Source organism: Elephas maximus, chromosome 12, assembly GCF_024166365.1.
Source record: "Elephas maximus indicus isolate mEleMax1 chromosome 12, mEleMax1 primary haplotype, whole genome shotgun sequence".
Taxonomy (NCBI): Eukaryota; Metazoa; Chordata; class Mammalia; order Proboscidea; family Elephantidae; genus Elephas; species Elephas maximus.
Genome location: NC_064830.1, coordinates 67,829,841 through 67,852,742, shown reverse-complemented (window position 1 = coordinate 67,852,742; position 22,902 = coordinate 67,829,841). Strand labels below are relative to the sequence as shown.

Genomic DNA, 22,902 nt, shown 5'->3' with positions numbered 1-22,902 from the left:
CACACGGTTGCTCCAGGGAATGGTGCTTGAGGGTTCCTAGTGATTCAGGTCTGGCAACTCCTCACTGCTTCTGAACTGTCCCTCCCCCTGCTGCTCAGTCTGTTTTCTAACTTTGCCTTTGATGTTCAGGGCTCCTAGCTTGTAACAATTGTTTCACTTGTTTTTTCGGGTCTCGGTTGTAAGAGGGATCACCAGAACCGTCTGACTACTCCGCCATCTTGGCCCCATCCTGAATGCACATTTTATAATTATTAAATTTTGTTTTTAGTATTTGATGCAAAAACAAAAAATCCTTAATTTAGCAGCATCAAATGTCGTGTGCTGTCAAGTTGATTCTAACTCATAGCGACCCTACATGACAGAATAGAACTTCCCCCATGGGTTTTCTAGGCTGTAATCTTTATTGGAGCAGATTGCCAGGTGTTTTCTTCCGTGGAACCACTGGTGGGGTTGAACCTTTGGGTTAGCAACTGAGCACTTAACCACTGTGCCACCAGGGCTCTTTAAGTACAGAGGCTTTGGGTTCAAATCAAAGAACTGATCTTTACTACTCTATGACCGTGGGAAAGTTACTTCACCTTTTTAAGGGCCAATTTTCTCCCCTTTAAATTGCGAAGTGTAAGAGACACCAACCTCACAGAGTTGAATGATATAATGCATGAACACAGCTTTTATAAAAAACAAACGCGTTGCCATTGAGTCATTTCCAACCATAGTGACCCTATTGGACAGAGTAGAACTGCTCCCTAGCATTTCCAAGGAGCACCTGGTGGATTCAAACTGCTGACCTTTTGATTAGCAGCCATAGCTCTTAGCCACTACACCACCACTATTTCCTAGCTTGGTATAGTGCCCATTAAGTTGTAAGTACCCAATAAATATAGATATCCATGATGAGGTTAAATTGGAATTTACTGTTGTTCACATACACAGATTTTTTTTAAAAAATCATTTTATTTCTGTTTTTGATTGCTTAACTCAGAGTTCTACATACTATAGCCCACACTGGCCTGTTACCTGATTTTGTAAATAAAGTTTTATTGAAACACAGACATAATCCGTTAGCATATGTATTGTCTAGGGCTGCTTTCACACTATAACAGCAGAGCTAAGATATTGTAGCAGAGACTGTATCGCCCGTAAAGGCCAAAATATTTACTGTCTCTTTAAAGGAAAAGATTGCTGACCTCTTGCTTAAATTATAAAAGTAAAGCATGTTCTTCTAAAATAATTCCAACAATATGGAAGAATTTAACATGTTTCATACTCCTGAATCCTTTAAGACTTTTTTTCTCTTTTCAAACAAATTTGACATTTTTTTTTTTAAAAAGCATATTTTAAAAAATTCTTTCCGATTTAGAAAGACTGTTTCCTTCTGCTTTCCTTATTCTTCCTTCTCTTGATCCCCAAAATGGAAGAAAGCCTTGTGCTTGTACTATTCTGTTCTTACTCTTTCTTTTTGGCCTTCTGTAAATTGTAACATATGTTCATTATACTGCACAAACCTCCATTTGATAGAATTCTCAGCTTCCATGCAGAAGACCCTGGTTCAATTCCCGGCCAGTGCACCTCATGCACAGCGTCTGTCAGTGGAGGCTTGCGTGTTACTGTGATGCTGAACTGGTTTCAGTGGAGCTTCCAGACTAAGCTGGAAGAAAGGCCTGGTGATCTACTTCGTAAAATCAGCCAAAGAAGACCCTGTGGATCACAACAGTCTGATCCACAGCTGATCTTGGAGATGGCACAGGACTGGGCAGTTTTTTGTTCTGTTGTACATGCGGTCACCATGAGTCAGGGCTGACTAGACGGCAGCAAACAACAACAACAGGAGAGAAGTAAAGCCAGCTTGTAAAACTGAACTGTGTGTGTGCCCATCAGTGGCTATGTGGTTGTGTGGTGTGTGCATAGCCAGTTGTCTGGACACCCAAATTCTGTCCCCAGCTTCAGCAGTGACTTATGCTATGACCTTGGTTCACATAATCTGGCCTTGGATTTATCATTAGAAGGATGTAACAAGAGGACCATAGTGTCTGCCCTGCATCCTTTCCTCAGTTGGAATCTGAGTCTAGTCCCTCACCGCCACCCCCATATGCCCTCTGACTCTTCCCCGGACATGGTCTCACCCCGACTTGGTGCTTCAGACTTGGGATCAAGGAGAGGCAAGCAGAGGACACCACCACCGCTAATGGAAGAGCCGAGAGTGTTCTCCAGTACTAACCAGCCCCCCACACCCCTGCCTTTCTCCATGGAAAAGGAAATGAGGTCTTCCTTCTGCTTTGGTTATGGGTGGTACTGATGAAGGTATAGGGTCCATTCCACAAGGTTCAGCTTCTCCCTTTCTCTCCCCTAACTTCCCCTGTTTCTCTCTCTCCCCATCTTCCAGGTCTTCTCCCCTCCTTCCTTTCCTCTTACCTCTTCCTCCCTTTCCATTGCCTCCTTCCCTTTCTCCTTTCTTCCACAGCCAAGTCTTGAGAGTCCATTAAGCATTGTCCTAGGCAGTGGGGAGAACAGATGAATGAACATAATCCCTTTGCTCAAGAATTTTAGAATCTCAGGGAGTTTATTGATGACAAAAAAAATGACCTGAAAAGAAATGATGTCAGTTTATTTGCTGAAAAAAAGGAGATATTTCTTGGCACGGGGTATAGAATTATTGCTATCCTGTTTTTTTTCTCTTACATTTAGACTTAAAATACAAGGACCCTCTTGTGATATTAAAAAAGCCTCATACCCTCACATGATGAGTCATAGGACTTTCAGGACTATTGATTGAGAAAATGTGTAATGTCAAAAAGTTACTATGAATTCACCTAAGCTCATAAATGCATTTGTTTTTTAAGTCATATCAGCTAGAACACTCCGTATATGCGTGATGCAAATTGGTTAACCAGGTTCCAGAAATGCTGATATAAACAGGATTTCCTCTATTTCTCACAATGTTTCTGCAGTCTTATTCCAGAGAATTCTTTCTTTTAGTCCTCTGAATAGAAAATTGTGACTACATACACTGTTGAACCAGTGGTTAGGCACTCAGCTGTTAACCAAAAGGTTGGTGGTTTGAACCCACCCAGAGGCATCACAGGAGAAAGACCTAGTGATCTGCTTCCACAAAGATTATAGCAAGGCTAAATCAGTGGAGCAGTTCTACTCTGTCACATGGGGTCACTGAGTCAGAATTGGCTCGATGCACCCAACAGCAACAACACAGTGTGATGTTTGGTAGAGTTGTCCAATCTTCTCTCCTCTCTTTCCTTTTTCTTCTCCAGGAGGTACAGCTTGGGGACCTGGGTGTATAAGATTCCCCATATCCAACTTTTGCAGTTGTCCCCATGGCCTATGAAATTTCACCCAGGTGGTGACAGGGAGCAATGAAGGGACTCTGCAATGCCAAAGTTCCATCCACAGAGCAGAAACCTCACTTGGAAGGTGGTGGCAAACCACTTATGCCAAAGGCAGCCTATCACTGCATCTAACTGGAGTCATTTAAGTCTAGCCCAATTTTTATTTTGGTTTTGTGACTTCTCAGCACTATATGGAAATAGAATATTCTGCATTTAAATAAGGAGGATTTATCTTCCAAATTCAGTCTATTTGTGTCCAGGATCTCATACTGCCTACCCCCACCACTACCAGAGATAACTTTTCATCCTACAAATGGTCTACTTACTCTGATATCTTGGGTACAGAGGTCATAGGCTCCAGAAGGTTCTTATTTTCAGAACTAAGATCATGTGATTTTAAGTCAAGGATTAGAGTGTGGCCTTAAGTGGGGCTTCAAACTAGTTCATTCTGGTTTGAACCCTTGCTGAGAATTTGCATTTCTACCCCACCTATACTGAATCTGAGTCTACATTTTAACAAAATTCCCAGGTGATTCTTAAAAATCACTTCCTGGGAACTTGTTAGAAATGCAGATTCTCAGCAGGGAACTTGTAAGAAATGCAAACTATCAACTGAGGTTTGAACTGGAACGAACTAGTTCAAAGCCCTGTAATGAAGCTAAAGCCCCAGGGCCAGTCCTTACATGGTCTGGCTGACCTTCCTCTGTTCCCAGGCCACAGCCAACATCCCCAGATCTGACTGGTAGGCTCCTTCCATATGGGGGCAACAGGGCAGGAAAGGACTCAGCCTCCATCACGCAGACCCCAGGCTCGTTCCTGGACTGCAGGAGCTCTCAATGACTGAGCCTGCTCTCATGGAGAACACAAGCCTGCCGAGGGTGGTGTCCTAGATTTGTCCACAAAGGAAGCTTCTGAGAGACCCAAAGTACCCAATCCCTGGGCAGCACATGAAACAGGATGGAAATGGGGTCAGTTCCCCTCTTGGTGTTCACAGCAAACCCTAATGGGATCAGCAGTGACGTCATCCTGACGTCTTTCGGCTATAGATGGAAGTATGTTCCCCGTGGGGAACCACCAAACTGGATTGCTGGGATCTTTGATCAGGACATTCTTCCCCAGAGGGTCAACCTTGATTTTTGGGTTTCAGGAACTCTTCCTGACCCCTTTGCCTGAGGTTTTTCAGATTCTTTCCTGGCTTTGTCTCTTGCTGATCCTCAGATCTGTGGGTCACAAACTAATCGAGGAGAGAAGGCTTATATCCTCTGCAGTGAACACAGTTTTATTTACCACCTCCTATGTGAAATTTTTTTATGTGAAAAGCCCTGTGCCAGGGGTTAGGGATACAAGAAGAGTAAGTCAAGATCCTTGCTCTGAATAAGCTTACCTCCTAGAAGCAAGTGAAAATTATACTCCAGCGTGACATTCTATGTTGAAGAAATATCCAGGATCCTGTAGAGTGACACTGTGGCTTCATATCCACTTCCTGTGTGTTCAGAGAAGACCTCCTGGAGGTGTAGGCCTCTGAGTTACACCCCAGAGATAGTCATTGCCATGTTTTCAGCATGATAGCACATAGCAGGCATGTCTAGTGTTAATGGCTGATGGGCGATGATGATATTGATGACAGTTTACAGTGGATCCTTGCCGGCAGTTTCTCTGGAATGGCAAATGGACTTCTCCCAGCCACTACATAACCTGTGAGCAAAAAAAATCTTAATCTGCATGTTCTGCCTACCTTTGAGACCAGGGCAGGATTCATAGTGATGTGTCACTAGAATAAGAATTTTACTAGTGACCCTCGTCCACACTATGTCACTCTTGTGCAAATTTTCAGTTTGAATGAAGCAACCCCACCTATCCATACCCCCGGTTGCTGTCGTGTCAACTCTGACTCCCGGCAACCCCATGTGTGTCAGAGTAGAACTGTGCTCTGTAAGGTTTTCAATGAGTGATTTTGGGCATCAGGCCTTTCTTCCTGAGTTCTGAGTGAACTTAAACTGCTAACCTTCTGGGTTAGCAGCTGAGCATGTTAACCACTTGTACCATCCAGAGACGCCACTCACCCATAACAACCTGATAAATTATGTGTGAAGAGCCAGTGGGTTTCTGCTCATGGGGCCACAACCAGGAAAACATGGACAGCAACTGAAGAATCCTGGGTTAGCCAAGACAACAGCTGGCTCAAGGTGTTCACTACAGAGACTCATCCAGTGGCCCCATTATTTCAGGGTACCCCAAAATCCTTAGCACAACAGCTGAGTGCTTGCAATCTGGCTCCTGTCCTTCAGGCCCCATCCTTGGATTGCTTCTTCCTTCCCTGCAGTTCTGAACTACTCTGATCTCAAAACACTCCATGTTTCTTCCTACCTCCAGCCCTATGCAAATTCAATCATGGCATCTGGTCATAATTACTGGTTTGCTTGACTGTCTCTCCCACTGGGCGCTGAACTCTTAGAAGCCAAAGGCTATGCATTATTCATCTCTATGTGAAAATATAGAGATGCTTAACATGGGACCTGCCATGTGTTAAATGCTTTAGCAGTGTCCCTTCTTTAATGAATGAGTGAGTGAATAAATGAATGAGTGAGAATGAGTGAGTGAGTGAATGAAAGAGGCATGAGTGAATAAGTGAGTGAGTGAGTGAATGAATGAGTAAAGCAGAAGAAAATGAAGTCTTCAAAGAACCAACAATCCTTAGCTTTCTTGACGAGAAATAAAACAGAACATCAAATCCAACTTCTCAGAACCACATGTTGTCTCTTTTCATACCGTCATGTCAGGTGCTTTGGCCAGAAACCAAGAAAAAAATTTGGAGGAGTGCCTGCTAAGGTATGCGTGTGGGCTGATTTTAGAAGATGCATTTCAGCAGATTCTCAGGCCCTGGATGAAGCCTAAAGGGTACAGGTTCAAAATGGACTTTTCACAAGTGGCCTCGGGGGAGAAATATTCAGGGAGTCTGGAGGCGGTCACATCGCTCACTCTGAAATCCTCTCCTGAAGCAATCCCCTTAGCGTTCTGACAGGCTCACAGAATAGAATGAAATCTGTCTGAAAAGCAACAGCAATCCCTGTGGAAGTGCCCAGAAGGAATCTGAGGGCAAATAAGGATCTGCTGTCTCTTCCTCTGGACATAACAGTCTTGGAGGGCAGAGCCTGCTTTCTGGACATGCCCTCCTGGAATCGGAGGCTCATAAATAGGAATGGCCCGGGGAGGGTTATGTGGGTCTACCCTGTCCCCCAACTTCTCTCACTTCAGGCAGGAAATAATATCTCTAGCAATACTTACTGAGTAATTGGTGTGTGCCAGGCATTATACACATGTTATCTGTTTTAATTCTAAATAGACTTTCATGAGGTAAATAATGTCATGCTCCCATGTTATAGATGTTAAAACCAGAAATACGGGCAAGCTCCTTAACCTCTCTGTGCCTTAGTTTCCTCATCTGTAAAATAGGGGTGATAATGGCACCAGCCACATTACATTGATATATGAGGGTTTTTCTTGATGTTAGCTACCACTGAGTCATCCCCCAACTCATAGCAACCCCATACCCGGTCCTGCACTATCCTTATGATTGGATGCAGATTGGACCATTGTAATCCACAGGGTTTTCATTGGCTGTTTTGGAACTAGATCACCAGGCCTTTCTTCCTTGTCTCTCTTAGTCTGGGATTATAGCAACACCCAAGCCCCCATTGACACATGCTGTGCTTGAGGTGCATTGGCCAGGAACTGAACTTGGGTCTCCTGCATGGAAGGTGAGAATTGTACCACTGAATCACCACTGCCTCAGATATGAGGGTTACATGAGTTGATGTTTAAAAGCACTAGAACAGTGCCTGAAGCATAGTAGATTTTATGTAACTTTGTTCAGGAAAAAATAGAAAAAGAAATGAACATACGCATGGATGGATAAGTAGAGTATCTGGACCGACATCAAGTGGCCAGCATTGAAGGCAGGAGTTGAATGCGGGCAGACATTTACTCTAACGCCACCTTCGTGTAACTATCTAGACCCTGTGGGATGATTTAACCTGCTCCCCAAACTCTTCAAGGAAGGATGCTTCCTTTTTGTGGCTCATTCTAGTATTTTCTACCTGAACCAACCTTCTTTATTTTTTGTTGGTGAAAGTATACACAGCTGAACAGGTTCCCATTTAACAATTTCTTCACATAATGCTAAGTGCCATTAGTTATGTTCTTCACACTGTGTCAACATCCTCATTGTTTCCGTTCCACTTATTCCACTCCCATTAACTTAACCTCACTGTCTCCAAACTTCTCATCTACTCATGCCTTAGAGTAACTTATCCATTCGGTCTCATATAGATCATTGTTTTAAAGAAGACAGTACTCAAGGGTGACATTCTTTACGTTTCTTGCTTGTGATTTGCTGGAAGGCGTCTCAGTGAATTTCTACTCATCCTTTATTGCAAATCTGAAACCTTTATTGCGTCTACCTTGTAAGGGGGCGAATGGATAGCGTAAGAAACCCCCAAGCGTGCATGTGGAGCAGCACTGTCTGTATCCTTTCTGTACCTCTGCCTGTACAGCCTGCCCCCCCATTTTACTCAGCCTCTTGCAACACCCCCACGCAGCCAGTGAGAGCAGGTCTCATACAAAGGCACCGCGCTACCTCAGTCATCCTCACCTGTTCCCTTTTATACTGTGCGTCTCCCTGGCTCCTGACTCCTGAAACCCCACCACTGTGCCCTTTAACTGGCTGCACTGGGGAAAGGAGCCAGCTGTGTTTTCACAGCTCCTTGTATTATGTTTTCAGCCATCCTCAGGATGGCGCAGAGCTCAGAGGTTGGCAGAACTACCTGTGGCTGACAGCACTCTTCTCCCTGAAGATGGCTATGGAAAAAACTGAGGCATAACTTCCCAAGGGTGCAGAGAGTTCTGCAAGTGCTCACGAGCTCCCTATTATTCAAGGTATGAGAGGAGACTTGTCGTACTGTGGCGGCTTCATCTTGCTGTGACACTGGAAGGTATGCACTGGTATTTCAAATGCCAGCAGAGTCACTAATGGTGGACAGGGTTCAGTGGAGCTTCCAGACTAAGACAAACTAGAAAGAAAGGTCTGTTGATCTACTTCTGAAAATCAGCCATTGAAAACCTTACAGATCACAACAGAACATTGTCCAACTCACTTGCTTTGAACACGTCATCAAGAGGGATCAATCGCTGGAGGAAGACGTTATGTTTAGTGGAGTCGAGGGCCTGTGAGAGTGAGGGAGACCCTCAGTGACATGGATTGGCATGGTAGCCTCAGTGATAGACTCAAATATGCCGGCGATAATGAGGATGACACAGGACCGGTCAGCATTTCATTCTGTTGTACATGAGTTGTGCATGAGTCAAAGTCAACTCAACAGCAGATATTTATCTATCTCAATGGAAAAGGAGAGAGCTTTGAACATCACAGGGGCACCAGTCCTCTCAGGTGGGCCAAGGAAGACAAGGCTGTCCAGGAGAACACTTGGCTCATGTCTCCCCAGAGAACGGAGTCAGCTTCAGGAAAGAGTCTTAATTGTCCCACTTACCAACTCCAGCTTACAAGATCACGTTGACAGAGATCTTGGCCTCCTTGTAATGGGAGAAGCTTACAGGGGAATGAGTGGCACAAGGTTGCTCCTTGGAAAAATGGCATTCGGTGCTTCACCCTAGCTGAGGACATGCGTGCATCACAGCCTTTTAATCTCAAACCCACTGAAAGTTCCCTTTTGCTCTGTCTCTATTTATATGGCAGTAAAACTTACCAAACAGATGTGAGCATTTTTGCAATGCTGCCAATTTAAGCCTGGGAATGTAAGCAAAGAAGAAGAAACAGAAAATACGGATTGGATTCTAGCTCCGTGCTACAGGCCGTGAGAAATATGAAAATGGTAAAACAGGATCCCTGACTTCCCTCAAGGAGATTACAATATACTTGAGAAAATTAAAAACGAGATCAGAAAGCATTTGAACTACAGCTCAGTACACCAGTAGAAGAGGGGCAAGAAATGATTAACTGGAAAATGATTTAAACAGGCTATAACTGGTACTGAGAAATGAGCGTTGGCTCTGCTTTTGAAATCCTGCTCTGGTTTACCCAGTTGACTTATTCTAAAAGGAGATGTTTGGGCAAAGGACAGTGGGAAAATCTTTACATTTACGTCCTGGCAGGAATCACGATGGTGTTTCTTAGACCCAGACTGCCCCCATTACAAGGAGCCCTGGTGGGGCAATCATTAAGCACTCGACTGCTAACTGAAAGGCTGGTGATTCAAATCTACCAGCGGCTCCTTAGGGGAGAGACCTGGCAATTTGCTCCTGGAAAGATCACAGCCTTGGAAACCCTATGGGGCAATTCTGCTCTGTCCTGTAGGGTCACTATGATCCAGAATCGAATCGAAGGCACACAACAGCAGCAACAGCCCAGCTCCCTTTGTAACAACACCGAAAGGAAAGATGCTGGGAATTTGATGAGAATTCGTTGAGAAGACCCATTTTTGTGTCCTTGGAAACTCCAAAGGGAGAGATAAAGTGAGCAGAGCGTTGTATTGTTAACTAGTGTCTTTATGAGAAGGAGGAGGAATAATGTATTTCTTCAGGTATTTTCAGGTATGTGGTGGGCCGAAGAGCTTGGATGAGTTTGTGGGGGTGTTGGGTGGACAATGAGATAACATTACTGAGCTTCCAGTGACATTTGTAGGAGCCCTGGTGGCACAATGGCTAAGCATTCAGCTGCTAACCAAAAAGTTGGCAATCCCCTTGGGAGAAAGACCTGGCAATCTGCTCCTGTAAACATTACAGCCAAGAAAAGCCTACAGGGCAGTTCTCTGTCACCCAGGGTCACTATGAGTAAAAAATCAATTCGATGACACCTAACAACAACAGTGACGTTTGTAACTTTGTGAAGGAGCTGGATGGTTGTCAGAAGGAAAGGGATTGACTCTCAAGATACCTTCTTCTGATAACATTGGCTGCACCATTGATTAGCCAGCACCTTTCTTTGTGGGTGAAGAACTTACAAGGTGCTAGATTTCCTATTTTTCCCTCCCACAAATATGGAAGCTTTTATTTTTCTGATTACAAAAGTTATGCATGTGTACATGGTTGTGGTAGGATAGATGACTAAATTGACTTGGACCCCTTCCTGCTATCAAACCAATTGCCAGCGAGTTGACACCAACTCATGGCAACCTCAGGTGTATCAGAGTAGAGCTGTGCTCCATGGGGTTTTCAGCAGCTGATTTTTCAGAAGTAAATCACTGGGCCTTTCTTCTGAGGTGCCTCTGAGTGGACTCGAACTTCCAACATTTTGGTTAGCAGCCAAGGGCACTGACCATTTGTACTACCCAGGGACTCTCCTTCCTGTTACAAACACTTCAGGATGCAGGATTAAAAGCATGTGAGTGCATACACACACACGCACACGTGCACGTGTGTGCACACGAACAATACACAGCCATGTTCAAAAGAAAGGTGCCAGAAACACAGGGGGAAGGATATTTGGCTGTGGCTGTGGCAGCCCAAGGGGGTACAGATCCTAGACATGGGAGCTGGGGCTTTAGCATGGATGTGGGGGCTCTAAACCTGTGCAAAGGGAGAGTAGAAATGATAGCACTGCATAAAGTTGGAATCTTCAAGGAGTTACTTAGACTGTGAAAAGGAGATGAGGAAGACCTGTCCACCAAGCAAATAAAGTGCAAAGGGGCTTGTCGTATGAGGCTGGAGAGAGAAATTAAAGCCTAAGTGAGTATAGGGGTACAACTCTATCCTACTTAAATGGAACGGTAGTTTACAGTGTAAGGAATTTGATAGAAAACCCAGTACGTTGACAACCCCGGAATCCATGACAGAAACGAACCTAGAACCCCTCTGTAGGGACATTTCTCTAACCTAATGTGCTCAGAACCCCCATGGGGAGCAGGGGGAGAGCAGCTCTGCTGAAGGTTAGCTCACAATCACAGGTTACAAATGGTGCAAAGAAATAATCCACCATGAGAGTCAGCACACACCACAGCAGAAGAATGAGAACTGCAAAAACCAGCGGGGGAGAGGAGTCGCGGGTGTGCAAATGGTTAACATGCTGGGCTGCTAGCCAAAAGTTTGGCGGTCCAAGCCCTCCCAGAGGCATCTCGGAAGAAAGGCCTGGCGATCTACTTCCGAGAATTCGACGATTGAAAACCTTACGGAGAACAGCTCTACTCGGACACATATGGGGTTGCTGCGAGTTGGAATTGACTCAAAGGCAACTGGTTTTTAAGAGTTGGAAGAAAATAATCTGAAAGACTACAGGTTTGAAATCATTAAATATTGAAGCTTTAAAAATCACAAGAGAATGGGATATTATTTTTAAAAGAACAGGCAGATCTGTGAAAGAGTAAAACGAATGCCACAATTGATAGAAGTAAATTAAAATGTAAAGCTAAATATCACTAATGAAAGAATAAATGAAGTGGAGAATGTATCTGTGGGAATCACTTAACTGTAGCGCAGAGAGTTAAAAGGAATGGAAAGTATTAAAGCAAGCTTAAGAACCTGGTGGATAGAATGAAAAGGTCCATAATATTTTAACTCAAATTTCAGAAGAAAAAATAAAGACAGAATGGGGAAATTTAGTATTCAAAAAGAAAATGGGTAAGAAATTTCCAGTATTGAAGATCGTGAGTCATCAGATTGAAGAATCACACTAAGTCCAGAGAGAGCAAATACAACAAATCCACTCTGGATTCCACACCAAAGACGAAGTGGAATTCTCCAGAGTGGTCAGAGAGAAGATCCAGATTGCACAGAAACTAACTGCAATGGGAGCATCGGCAGACTTCTCAACAGCAGCCACTGAGATCAGAAGAAAATGTAATAATATCTTCAGAAGGTTAAGGAAAAATAACCATCAACCTAGAATATTCTGTGTTCAGCCAAATCATCAAGAGTAAGATCAAATCAAAAGTAATACACGCTAATTTCTGCAAGAGAAAGATGTGGCGGCAATCTGCCCCCATAAAGATTTACAGCCTTGGAAACTCTATGGAGCAGCTCCACTCTATCCTATAGGGTTGCTGTGAGTCGGAATTGACTCAACAGCAATGGGTTTGGTTTTTTGATTTCCTTGATTTTCACTGTCCTTGAAGGATCAGCTTTAAAGGTTGTGAATCATAGTCAAAGTGCCATAGTTTAGTGAATTGCTAGACAGTGTAATTGCCAGACATTTAGATCAGAGAATTTCCACCTAAATGACAACTTGATAAAATGCATATAAAATAGAGATAGAACGATGCTAAGCAAGGCTACTTTTTTTTTTTTCTCGTAGAAAAATTCACCTGCTTCTTTGATTACCTACCTAAGCGGGGACATGTTGAGTTTGGCAAGGAGCCACTCAGAGCCAGTTGGGATGTCTCTTTTCAATTCAAGTCTTACATCCTAAGGGCACTGCTTGTGAACAACTTTTTTAAGTAGTCTTGGATGCTGTAAAGGGAGGGAAAAGAAGGAAAGAATATATTTGAGGACTACCATGTGCCAAAGGAGTCCTGGTGGTACAATGGTTAAGTGCTCGGCTGCTAACCAAAAGGCTGGCAGTTCGAACTCATGCAGCGGCTCTGTGGGAGAAAGACCTGGCAATCTGCTCCTGTAAAGATTATATCCTAGAAGACCCTATGGGGCAGTCCTACTCTGTCACATGAGGTTGCTATGAGTCAAAATTGACCCAACAGCACCCAACAAGAACAACAACCATGTGCCAAGCACTGTGCTAGGCATTTCCTTCTCAACGGTCCTGCAAAAGCTACTATTTATTGAGAACTTGCTATGAGCCAGGCACTACGTTAGGGATTTTGCTTATGGGATCTCACTTGATCCTCATCCCAACTCTGTAAGGTATGTGCTACTATTATACCCATATCACGGACAGGGTAGTTGTGGCTCCAAGGTCACACAGCTAGTTGGTGATAAAGTTAGAAGTGAAATGCAAATCTTTTCCACTGTAGCTGCCAGTTCATCCCTATGTTCTGTTCCTGACTTGGTTGGGTGTGGTGACATGAGTAGAGGAAAGCAGGGTAGGGGGAACATAATGATAATGACAGTAACAATAAAGCCAAGGATTGTGTTAAATTCCCTATGTATGTTATCTCACTTCATCCTAACTGCAGCCATACTAACCAGTTGGTGAGTAGAAATCAACTCATAGCGACGTCATGTGTGTCAGAATACAACTGTTCTCCATAGGGTTTTCAATGGCAGATTTCTTGGAAGTAGATCACTAGACCTTTCTTCTGAGGCATCTCTGGGTGGACTGGCATTTCCAGCCAAGCACGTTAACCATCTGCATCACCCAGGGATGCCACAACTGTATTAGTTGGGTGTTATTATTATCCTCACATACGTGAGCAAATGGAGACTAGGAAAGTTGGGGCCACACAACTGTAAGTGGGAAGTCAAGATTCACCCATTTCTGTCTTAGACCCACAGGTGTGTTCCCCAGCGTGCATGCCCTGGTCCTCACTGCCTGTGGATGTTGTGTTCTGTTCAGGTGAGATGGAGGAGCTGGAGACCCTGTGGCTCACGGGGATCTGCCACAACGAGAAGAATGAGGTGATGAGCAGTCAGTTGGACATAGACAACATGGCGGGCGTCTTCTACATGCTGGCAGCCGCCATGGCCCTCAGCCTCATCACTTTCATCTGGGAGCACCTCTTCTACTGGAAGCTGCGTTTCTGCTTCACAGGCGTCTGCTCTGACCGTCCGGGGCTGCTCTTCTCCATCAGCAGGGTCAGTACCCCTGGTGCTTGCTTCCTGTGTGGTAGGAAGGTCCAGAGAAGCAGGGACTCTGTGACTTCTCAGTGAGGTCCTTCACATCCTCCCTTTACTCACCAGGCCTTCTTGGGCTTATCAGAAGGGCATTCAGATTTTGTGGGTTCAGAACCCAGAGGTTGTAAACCCAGATGACTGTGGAAGCAGGAAAGAGAATGAGAATGGGTGAAGCAGATTGGGCACGAGAAAAACAGCACAAGTGAGATGAACAGTGGCAGCTGAGCCTGGTGTCCAAGTGAGGGAAGCAATAGGGAATGCCGGAGACTGTGACAAAGTACATAATGCTTACCAGCCCTATAGAGGGCAGTCACCCCCAGCCCCAGTCGAGTTTTGCCATGTGGGAAAGTAGGGCCGATATTATCAGGTCTTCCAACTTTAAAAGAGAAACAAGTCATCTGATTTTATATGAAACCTTTCCATTTTTAAATATTAAAAAAATAATAATAACAGCACTGTGTGGGCCAAACAAACCACATCTACAGACCCAGTCTAGCCTCCATCGTTATCACCCATGTACACCATATAGCCCTACTAACGCTTCTCTGCAGGCGTCACAATGCATGCATGTATTCCAACATACATGCACTACAGAACAAAATCAGCACACGGTGACATGCAATGAGTATGCCCAGCTACAGAGCCCAAAGAGCCCATACAATACAGCTGAGCCTGAAATGCAACACAGACGTGGAGTACTAGAATGTGGACATGGCAGACAGAGTGCAAAATACACATTCAGTCCGACATCAGCTGCCACACAGTGCACACATGCTGCAGTGAGCTCATGTGCAGTACAGGGAGGCCTCCTTTCATGCAGCACACTGTGGCCTGTGTGTGTGTTGCCATAAAATGTACGTGTGATATAACTTATCAATAGTGATAATGATCCTGGGAAATGCTCATATTTATCAACCACTTGCATGTGCCAGGCACCATGTAAAGACTTTATATTCTTCATTTCATTCCATCCACAAACCAGCTCTGTGAGGTGGGCACTGTTAATTTAGCCCCAGATTACCAATGGGGAAACTCAAAGTTACGAGATTAAGAGAATTACCTAAGGCTGCATGGCCAGTACAGTGGAGTCAGGATTTGAACCCGGATGGTGTGCACCAGCAGAGCATATAGCTCTGTATTGTATTTAGAAACAAGTATCACTGTGGCACACAATCATTTCTTTAACGAAACCTGAAGTGGGGAATTGCCAAGGATAACAGCAAGGAACCAACTTTCCAGAAACCCAAGATGAACACAAATACACAATGAATTACACCTGGTGTGTGGACGGGACCCTGGGGTGGTGTGTTTCCTTGGCCACCTCTCATCTCACAGCACCTGTGAGACTGAGACAATCACGTGCATCCTATGGATGGAGAAAGTGAGGCCAGAAAGGCTAGAGTGGGACCCTTTTGGGCTTCACCTCATGTTTCCTGGAAACAGCAGGGCCCTTCTCACTCCACTGATCATGCCAGGAAAGAGGAGACTTTGTTTATGCAGAGGCTGGCTTGCATGCTTTTGTCAGCCTCAGAGTTTGGGCTCCTTTCTAAGGGATGCTGATCCAAGAAGTTCTGACTCCAGGTTCATTGAACATCCAGCCAAAAGACTTAAAACTGTTGCCACTCAGCACACACACACAGCCCTCCTCGTGGGCTCAACGCCCCTTTAGAAGGTCTGGATAACACACCATAAACACACACCTGAGGTACCCACTTCATTCCTGGCACTGCCACGGGAGGAGGCCAGTACTCAGGGAAGATGTTTATTTAGCATTAGAACCAAGCTTCTCGCAGGACTTTGGCTTTTGTGTTTTAAGACTCACAAAAATGCATCCTCCTGTCTGTGGGCTGCTCTTCACTCTTGTCTTCTCTCCAAAATGCGTTCATGCCCATTTAGAAAAAAATGTATTCACTGCCACCAGCAAAAGGAACTGCCTCGGTTGTCTCCTGAAGCGTGAGAGATGGAAGACATAGCAGAGCCAACAGCCTGGGAGATGGAAACCGTGGCAGCCTTCCCAGGAGAGCAGATGAGGAGAGCTTGGAGACGGAATAAAAGAGAAGCTTCTGGCTAGCCAACAACTGGGACCAGTAGGAGTCAGACATTTTTGGAATCAGGCCCCAGCTCCAAGGGACCCAGGGGCACAGTAGAGCCTACACCGCATTGGGAATGTTCTGAGAAACCAGACGCCCTTTGGGGGCACCAAGCAAACTGTCTGGAGCCACATGTTGAGTCATCAGTGCTGGGTTTATCTGACCTCTGGGTCCACTATGGCGCCGAGTGGCCGTCTTATTTCCACAACCCGCGCGATGTAGCCAGAATCTATGAATAATAGAAAGGGGGAGCTCTGCAGGGAAGACAGAAACTCTCGCCCAGAGATGTGGCTCCTGAAGCAGGATTTGGGCTGTTTGTCTAACCAGGAAGCCAGTGTGCCTTTCCAGAACAAATCTTCAGTGGTAAAAGGACGCAGGGTTCTTGAAGCTTCACAAAATAGGTGCTGCGTGCTCACGCTGCTGTCAAAGGGGAGAGGTGAGGTGACCACAAAGAAGGGCCGGCCGGGATCACGTTTGTTGTGATCAGCAGCTTGTCCAGCTCACGTTTATTGTTGTGCTGGTGTCGTGTGCCATCGAGACGATTCCAACTCAGAGCGACCCCACAGGACAGAGTAGAACTGCCCCATAGGGCTTCCAAGGCTGTAAACTTTATGGAAGCAGATTGCCACATCTTTTCCTGTGGAGCGGCTGGTGGGTTCGAACTGCCAACCTTTCGGATAGTAGCCAAGCATTTAACTGTTGTGCCACCAGGGCTCCTTCACATTTACTGAGTACCTACAAGCCAGGTGCTTTTTATTTTTATTTTTTTGCACTGTTATATCTTGTCCTCGTACCACCTTAGGTGGGTATGATTCCCATTTTACAGATGTGGAAATCAAGGCTCACAAAACACAGTGCTTTGTCCAAGGCCACAGAGCTAATAATGGATTTCACAGGAGCCAGGCTCTCCCCGTTACCACTGGGACTCAGAGCTGGTGCATTCCAGAGCCCTGACTCTTCCCATTCTTCTGTGATATGCAACTGCCCATCTAGAAGGTGGCCAGCTCAGCTGGAGAATGCTGTCACCAAGCCTGGACACAGGCTGAACCTGTCACTGTGACTTCTTTCAGTGGCTTCACCAGGCAGACCCAGTACCTGGGAACTAACTGCCTTAGCTGTGTCCTGTTCGTCCCACGGAAACCAGGGCTGAGAGCAGCAGTGAGCAGCCACCCCCCACCCCATCTCCTGAAGGGGAACTTGGCTCCCCCACTGCTCCTCAGGCCTTCTCCAAAGAGAGGGCCAGCTCCTCTCCACAGGCAGGTACAGTGCTCTGAGGCCACAGGGGTGGGGCCAGTTCCCAGAATCCTCAGGGAGTGAAGAAGGGAGCTCATTAGAATAAAATGGAAAATTTAGAGAAAAACATTTTTTTAACTACTACTTTCATATATTAACCACAGAAAGAAAAGCCACAAACTTTATTGACTCAGATTGCTTTTACCCAGAGTGGCAGAGTCCTTCTGTTGTTGTTGGGCACCATTGAGTCAATTCTGACTCATAGCAACTCCATGTGACAGAGTAGAACTGCCTCCTGTAGGGTTTTCTAGGCTGTAATCTTTACGGGGAAACCCTGATGGCATAGTGGTTAAGTGCTATGGCTGCGAACCTGGCAGTTTGAACCCGCCAGGCACTCCTTGGAAACTCTATGGGGCAGTTCTACTCTGTTCTATAGGGTCACTATGAGTCGGAATCGACTTGACAGCACTGGGTTTGGTTTTAGTTTGGTTAATCTTTACGAGAAGAGCCCTGGTGGTGCAGTGGTTAAGCCCTCGGCTACTAACCAAAAGGTCAGCGGTTCAAACCCATCAGCCGCTCCAAGGGAGAAAAATGTGGCAGTCTGCTTCCGTAAAGATCTCAGCCTTGGAAACCCTACGGGGCAGGTCTGCTCGTTCTGTAGGGCTGATATGAGTCAGAATCAACTCAGTGGCGGCAGGTTTGGTTTGGGGGTTTAATCTTTACGGGAGCACATCACCAGTTCTTTCTCTTGGAAGGCCACAGGATGGGTTCGGACCACCAACCTTTTGGTTAGCAGCTGAGTGTTTAACCATTGCACCACCAGGGCTCCCTCGAGTCCCTGCAGGTCAGAGTATAATTATTGGAGTACTAAATTGGGTAGAGGAGCATGGGTTAGCATGAAAGGTTAGGAAGCTCGGAGATACATGGCACATTGGTATAATCTCCAGGCACCTAGTCTGGATGTGCCAGCAGTCCTAGTGCCACTGCTGGTAGTGAGAAGCCATCACTGTGTGGCAGGGAGAACAGCCAACCCCCAGGATGAGAGAAGGTGACTAAAGAGACAGACGCAGGAAGGTGTAAAAAGGCATGAAGCCAGATCCCTGGGCCTCAAGAGAGCCTTACTCACACGACCTGGGGTTGAGAAGGCCAGAGAAAAGAAATGCTCAAACTCACGTCTGTGGGCTTCTCTGTTTACCATCCCTTGGCGGCTGGCATGGAGACAGCCTTTTGAAAATTGTAGGAAAAAGGCATCAGTGCAAATGGGTTGACACTGTCACAGTTCCATGAGCACCCCTGCCGGTTAAAGCTTGTCCCGCCATGGGGGACTGATGGAGCCACCATTACCAGAGTTCACAGTTCATCCCACATCAGACGTACTTTCCACCCAGTTTATGCCAAAGTCAGCAGCAGCGGTGTCCACTTCACAAACCCCATCTTGGGTTGGCTCACTGTCGGTCCTGAGGGATCAGGCTGAATCCTGCAGCCTTTACCAGATTTTTTCCTTTTGGGACATAGCCAGTTGCTGGGGTGGGGGTGGGGACAAAGGGAGGAGGCCACAAGTCCCAGTGTGGCTGATCCTCTTTGGCTTGCTTATGTAGGATAAATCAAGAGCTCTTCTCTTGAGCACACTTAAACAGATCACTTTTGTAAAAAAAAAAAAAAAAATTATTTTTTTTTTTTTCCTTTTTTTATTGTGGTGAAAACATACGTCAACTCAACAATTTCTGCGTGTACAATTCAGTGACATTGATTACATTCTTCAAGTTGTGCTAAACACTTTAAGTAAAAGGAAAGCAAACAGTTGCTTTTTAGATAGGAAGAAGGTTGGGGAGGGGAAGGGGAGCAAGACACCTGAAGAGGAAGATGCTTATGTTTGAACCACATGAGTGTCTGTAAGCCATTCAGTACCTGGATGGAGTTAAAGGTGCCACCACTGTGTCATCAGGACTCTGTACTCTTCCTGGTAACTGAGACCCAATTTTAATTATGTTGAACAAACAAACATGCAAAGAATATATTGCGATGGGTAAGTGAAAAGTCCAAGAGGATCACTCCAGGGATTCAAACCATGTCTCTCTCCACCCCTTTGGCTCTGCTTTTCTCTGCGGTGGCTTCACTCTCAGGCTAGTGTCCCCACATGGTGACAAAACTTATTCCCTGCAATGCTTCCTTCTATTCCAGCATCCATATCTATCCCTCCAAAAAAAAAAAAGTCTGGTCATCCATGGAATTCATGCCTCCCTTCAGACTAATCAATGTTTCCAGGGGGAAAGGATTTTCAGATTGGCGTGGTTGGATCACATGCCTTGATTGATAACTTTACCACATGGGTTGGGGTAGTTCCTGAATTAATTCTGACTTAGTAATGTTGGATTGTCAATAGTTAACTCTCTGGTATCCAAACTGTAAAGATGATGCTGGGAAACTTTAATGAAAGCATGGATTGATGGCGTGGGTGTTGGGAGGGTCGATTTCATATCCTTACCTGACAGCTCAGAGACTCTGAAACACTTGTATAAGCATGAGTTTCTGTCTTTTCTCAAACACAATGACTGACTATTTGCAAGGATGTCAGATAATCATGAGCCACAGACGTAAGTCCACTGCTCTGCCAACGGTCTCATAGGTTCGAGACACATTAATCAGGATTCAGACTGGATTTCACTACTTTCCAGGGCTCTTAAAAGAAGTAAAAGTCTCACTTTTGCAGGTAAAGCTCAGGTGTGAGGTGGTTTCATGCCCACTGCTGCTGCTGATGGTATCTTCTGTTCACTCCCCCACAGGGCATTTACAGCTGTATTCACGGAGTGCACATTGAAGAAAAGAAGAAGTCACCAGACTTCAGTCTGACCGGCTCCCAGAGCAACATGTTAAAACTCCTCCGGTCAGCCAAAAACGTTTCCAACGTGTCTAACATGAACTCCTCAAGAATGGATTCCCCCAAGAGAGCTGCCGACTTCATCCAAAGAGGGTCCCTTATCATGGACATGGTTTCTGATAAGGGGAACTTGATATACTCAGACAACAGGTCCTTCCAGGGAAAAGACAGCATTTTTGGGGACAACATGAATGAACTCCATACATTTGTGGCCAACAGGCACAAGGATAACCTCAATAACTATGTGTTCCAGGGACAGCACCCTCTTACCCTCAATGAGTCCAACCCCAACACGGTGGAGGTGGCCGTAAGCACAGAATCCAAAGGGAACTCCAGACCCCGGCAGCTTTGGAAGAAATCCATGGAGTCTCTCCGCCAAGATTCACTGACCCAGAACCCAGTCTCCCAGAGGGAGGAGGGAACAGTAGAGAATAGAACCCATTCCCTAAAGAGCTCCAGGTACCTTCCAGAAGAGGTGGCCCACTCAGACATTTCAGAAACTTCCAGTCGGGCCACATGCCACAGGGAAACTGACAACAATAAAAACCACAAGACCAAGGACAACTTCAAAAGGTCATTGGCCTCCAAATACCCCAAGGACTGCAGCGAAGTAGACCGCAGCTACGTGAAAACCAAAGCGAGCTCCCCCAGGGACAAGATCTATACCATTGATGGGGAGAAGGAGCCCAGTTTCCACTTAGATCCTCCCCAGTTCATTGAAAACGTGGCCCTTCCCGAGAACGTGGACTTCCCAGAGGCCTACCAGGATGACAAGGAGAGCTTCCGCAAGGGGGACGCCACACTGCTGATGGGCAGAAACCCCCTGCACAATGAGGATGGGCCCCCCAACAACGACCAGTATAAACTCTACTCCAAGCACTTCACCTTGAAAGACAAGAGCTCCCCTTGCAGTGAGGGGAGTGACCGGTACCGGCAGAACTCCACGCACTGCAGGAGCTGCCTCTCCAACCTGCCCACCTACTCGGGCCATTTCACCACAAGGTCCCCATTTAAGTGTGATGCCTGCCTGCGGATGGGGAATCTCTATGACATCGATGAAGACCAGATGCTCCAGGAGACAGGTAACCCAGACATCCAGGAGGATGTCTACCAGCAGGACTGGGCACAGAACAATGCCCTCCAATTCCAGAAGAACAAGCTAAGGATTAGCCGCCAGCATTCCTACGATAACATCCTGGACAAGCCCAGGGAGCTAGATCTCAGCAGGCCCTCCCGGAGCATAAGCCTCAAGGACCGGGAACGGTTCCTGGAGGGAAATTTGTATGGCAGCCTGTTTAGCGTCCCATCCAGCAAACTCTTAGGGAATAAAAGCTCCCTTTTCCCCCAGGGTCTGGAGGATAGCAAAAGAAGCAAGTCTCTCTTGCCAGACCACTCCTCCGACAACCCGTTCCTCCACTCGCGTGGGGATGACCCACGCTTAGTCATTGGGAGATGCCCCTCGGACCCTTACAAACACTCGCTGCCCTCCCAGGCAATGAATGACAGCTACCTTCGGTCGTCCTTGAGGTCAACGGCGTCGTACTGTTCCAGGGACAGTCGGGGCCACAGTGATGTGTATATTCCGGAGCATGTTATGCCTTATGCTGCAAATAAGAATAATATGTACTCTACCCCCAGGGTTTTAAATTCCTGCAGCAATAGACGCGTGTACAAGAAAATGCCTAGTATTGAATCTGATGTTTAAAATCTTCCATTTATGTTTTATCTATAGGGAAACATAAACAATTGCCAACGTCCTGGAGGGTAAAAGTTGGATGTCCAGTAGTGCCCTGGAAAGAAGAAACGGACTTAGGGAGTTTTTTTGTTTGTTCGTTTGTTTTGTTTTTTGGCTCCTTTGCACATGGCTCCATGCCATAGTCTTCCACTCAAAAAATCTTGTGAGTTGTGTGCTGAGCACAGCAGATACAGGATAGGCAAATGCTCAACCCAAAACAAGGTGGGGGCAAGTCTCCCGGACAAACCCACTAGGTACTTTGGCAATAATGATACATTGGATGTCGATGGTGATGTTACCATTTCCTATACTCCAAATTCCATTAAGATCAGTCCACCCTGTAATTTCCTCATCAGAAACGCCTAGCAGTTTCTCTACTACGGAATAAGCAATATGGTATGCATGTAAACCTGACACTGACAAAAATAAAACAGTTAAGATTGCATCTGCACTGTAGCGAGATTGACATGCGCAAGAGTTTAGGAAGTTTGCCTTGTAACAGTTTCAGCTTTATTGTTAAGCCTTTCATCACAGCCCTGGCCAACCCCAGAACTCCAGGCTCCCCAAAGACTAGCCAATCAGTGCATTAGCGGTAACCACGCTCCTTTCATTAGAGTCTATCCCCAAGACCTATCTGGAGGACAAGGCCAGAGGGACCCTCAGGTGGAGAGCGACGAGATTCTCTTTGGATGGCGGTGTGTGTGTTTCACAGACTCGGATCTCACCCTCAGCTTCAATGGTCTTTTTCACAGCTGCGTAAACTAGCACATTCTTGTCGTCTATATCTGTGTGGATCTTCTATCTCTGACAGTGGCCGTTGTAGATTATCCC

General features: G+C 45.8%; 1 protein-coding gene across 1 annotated transcript in view; it reads left to right on the top strand.

Annotated features, from left to right (window-relative positions):
- Positions 1 to 22,180, top strand: part of GRIN2A (glutamate ionotropic receptor NMDA type subunit 2A) — a 488,385-nt gene extending 466,205 nt beyond the window's left edge. The window contains exons 11-12 of the mRNA XM_049904373.1: positions 13,858 to 14,096; positions 20,242 to 22,180. Of these exons, the coding sequence (XP_049760330.1) occupies positions 13,858 to 14,096; positions 20,242 to 22,041 (2,039 nt within the window). The 3' untranslated portion in view covers positions 22,042 to 22,180. The remainder of the gene's footprint in view (positions 1 to 13,857; positions 14,097 to 20,241) is intronic.
- The last annotated feature ends 722 nt before the right edge of the window (positions 22,181 to 22,902 follow it).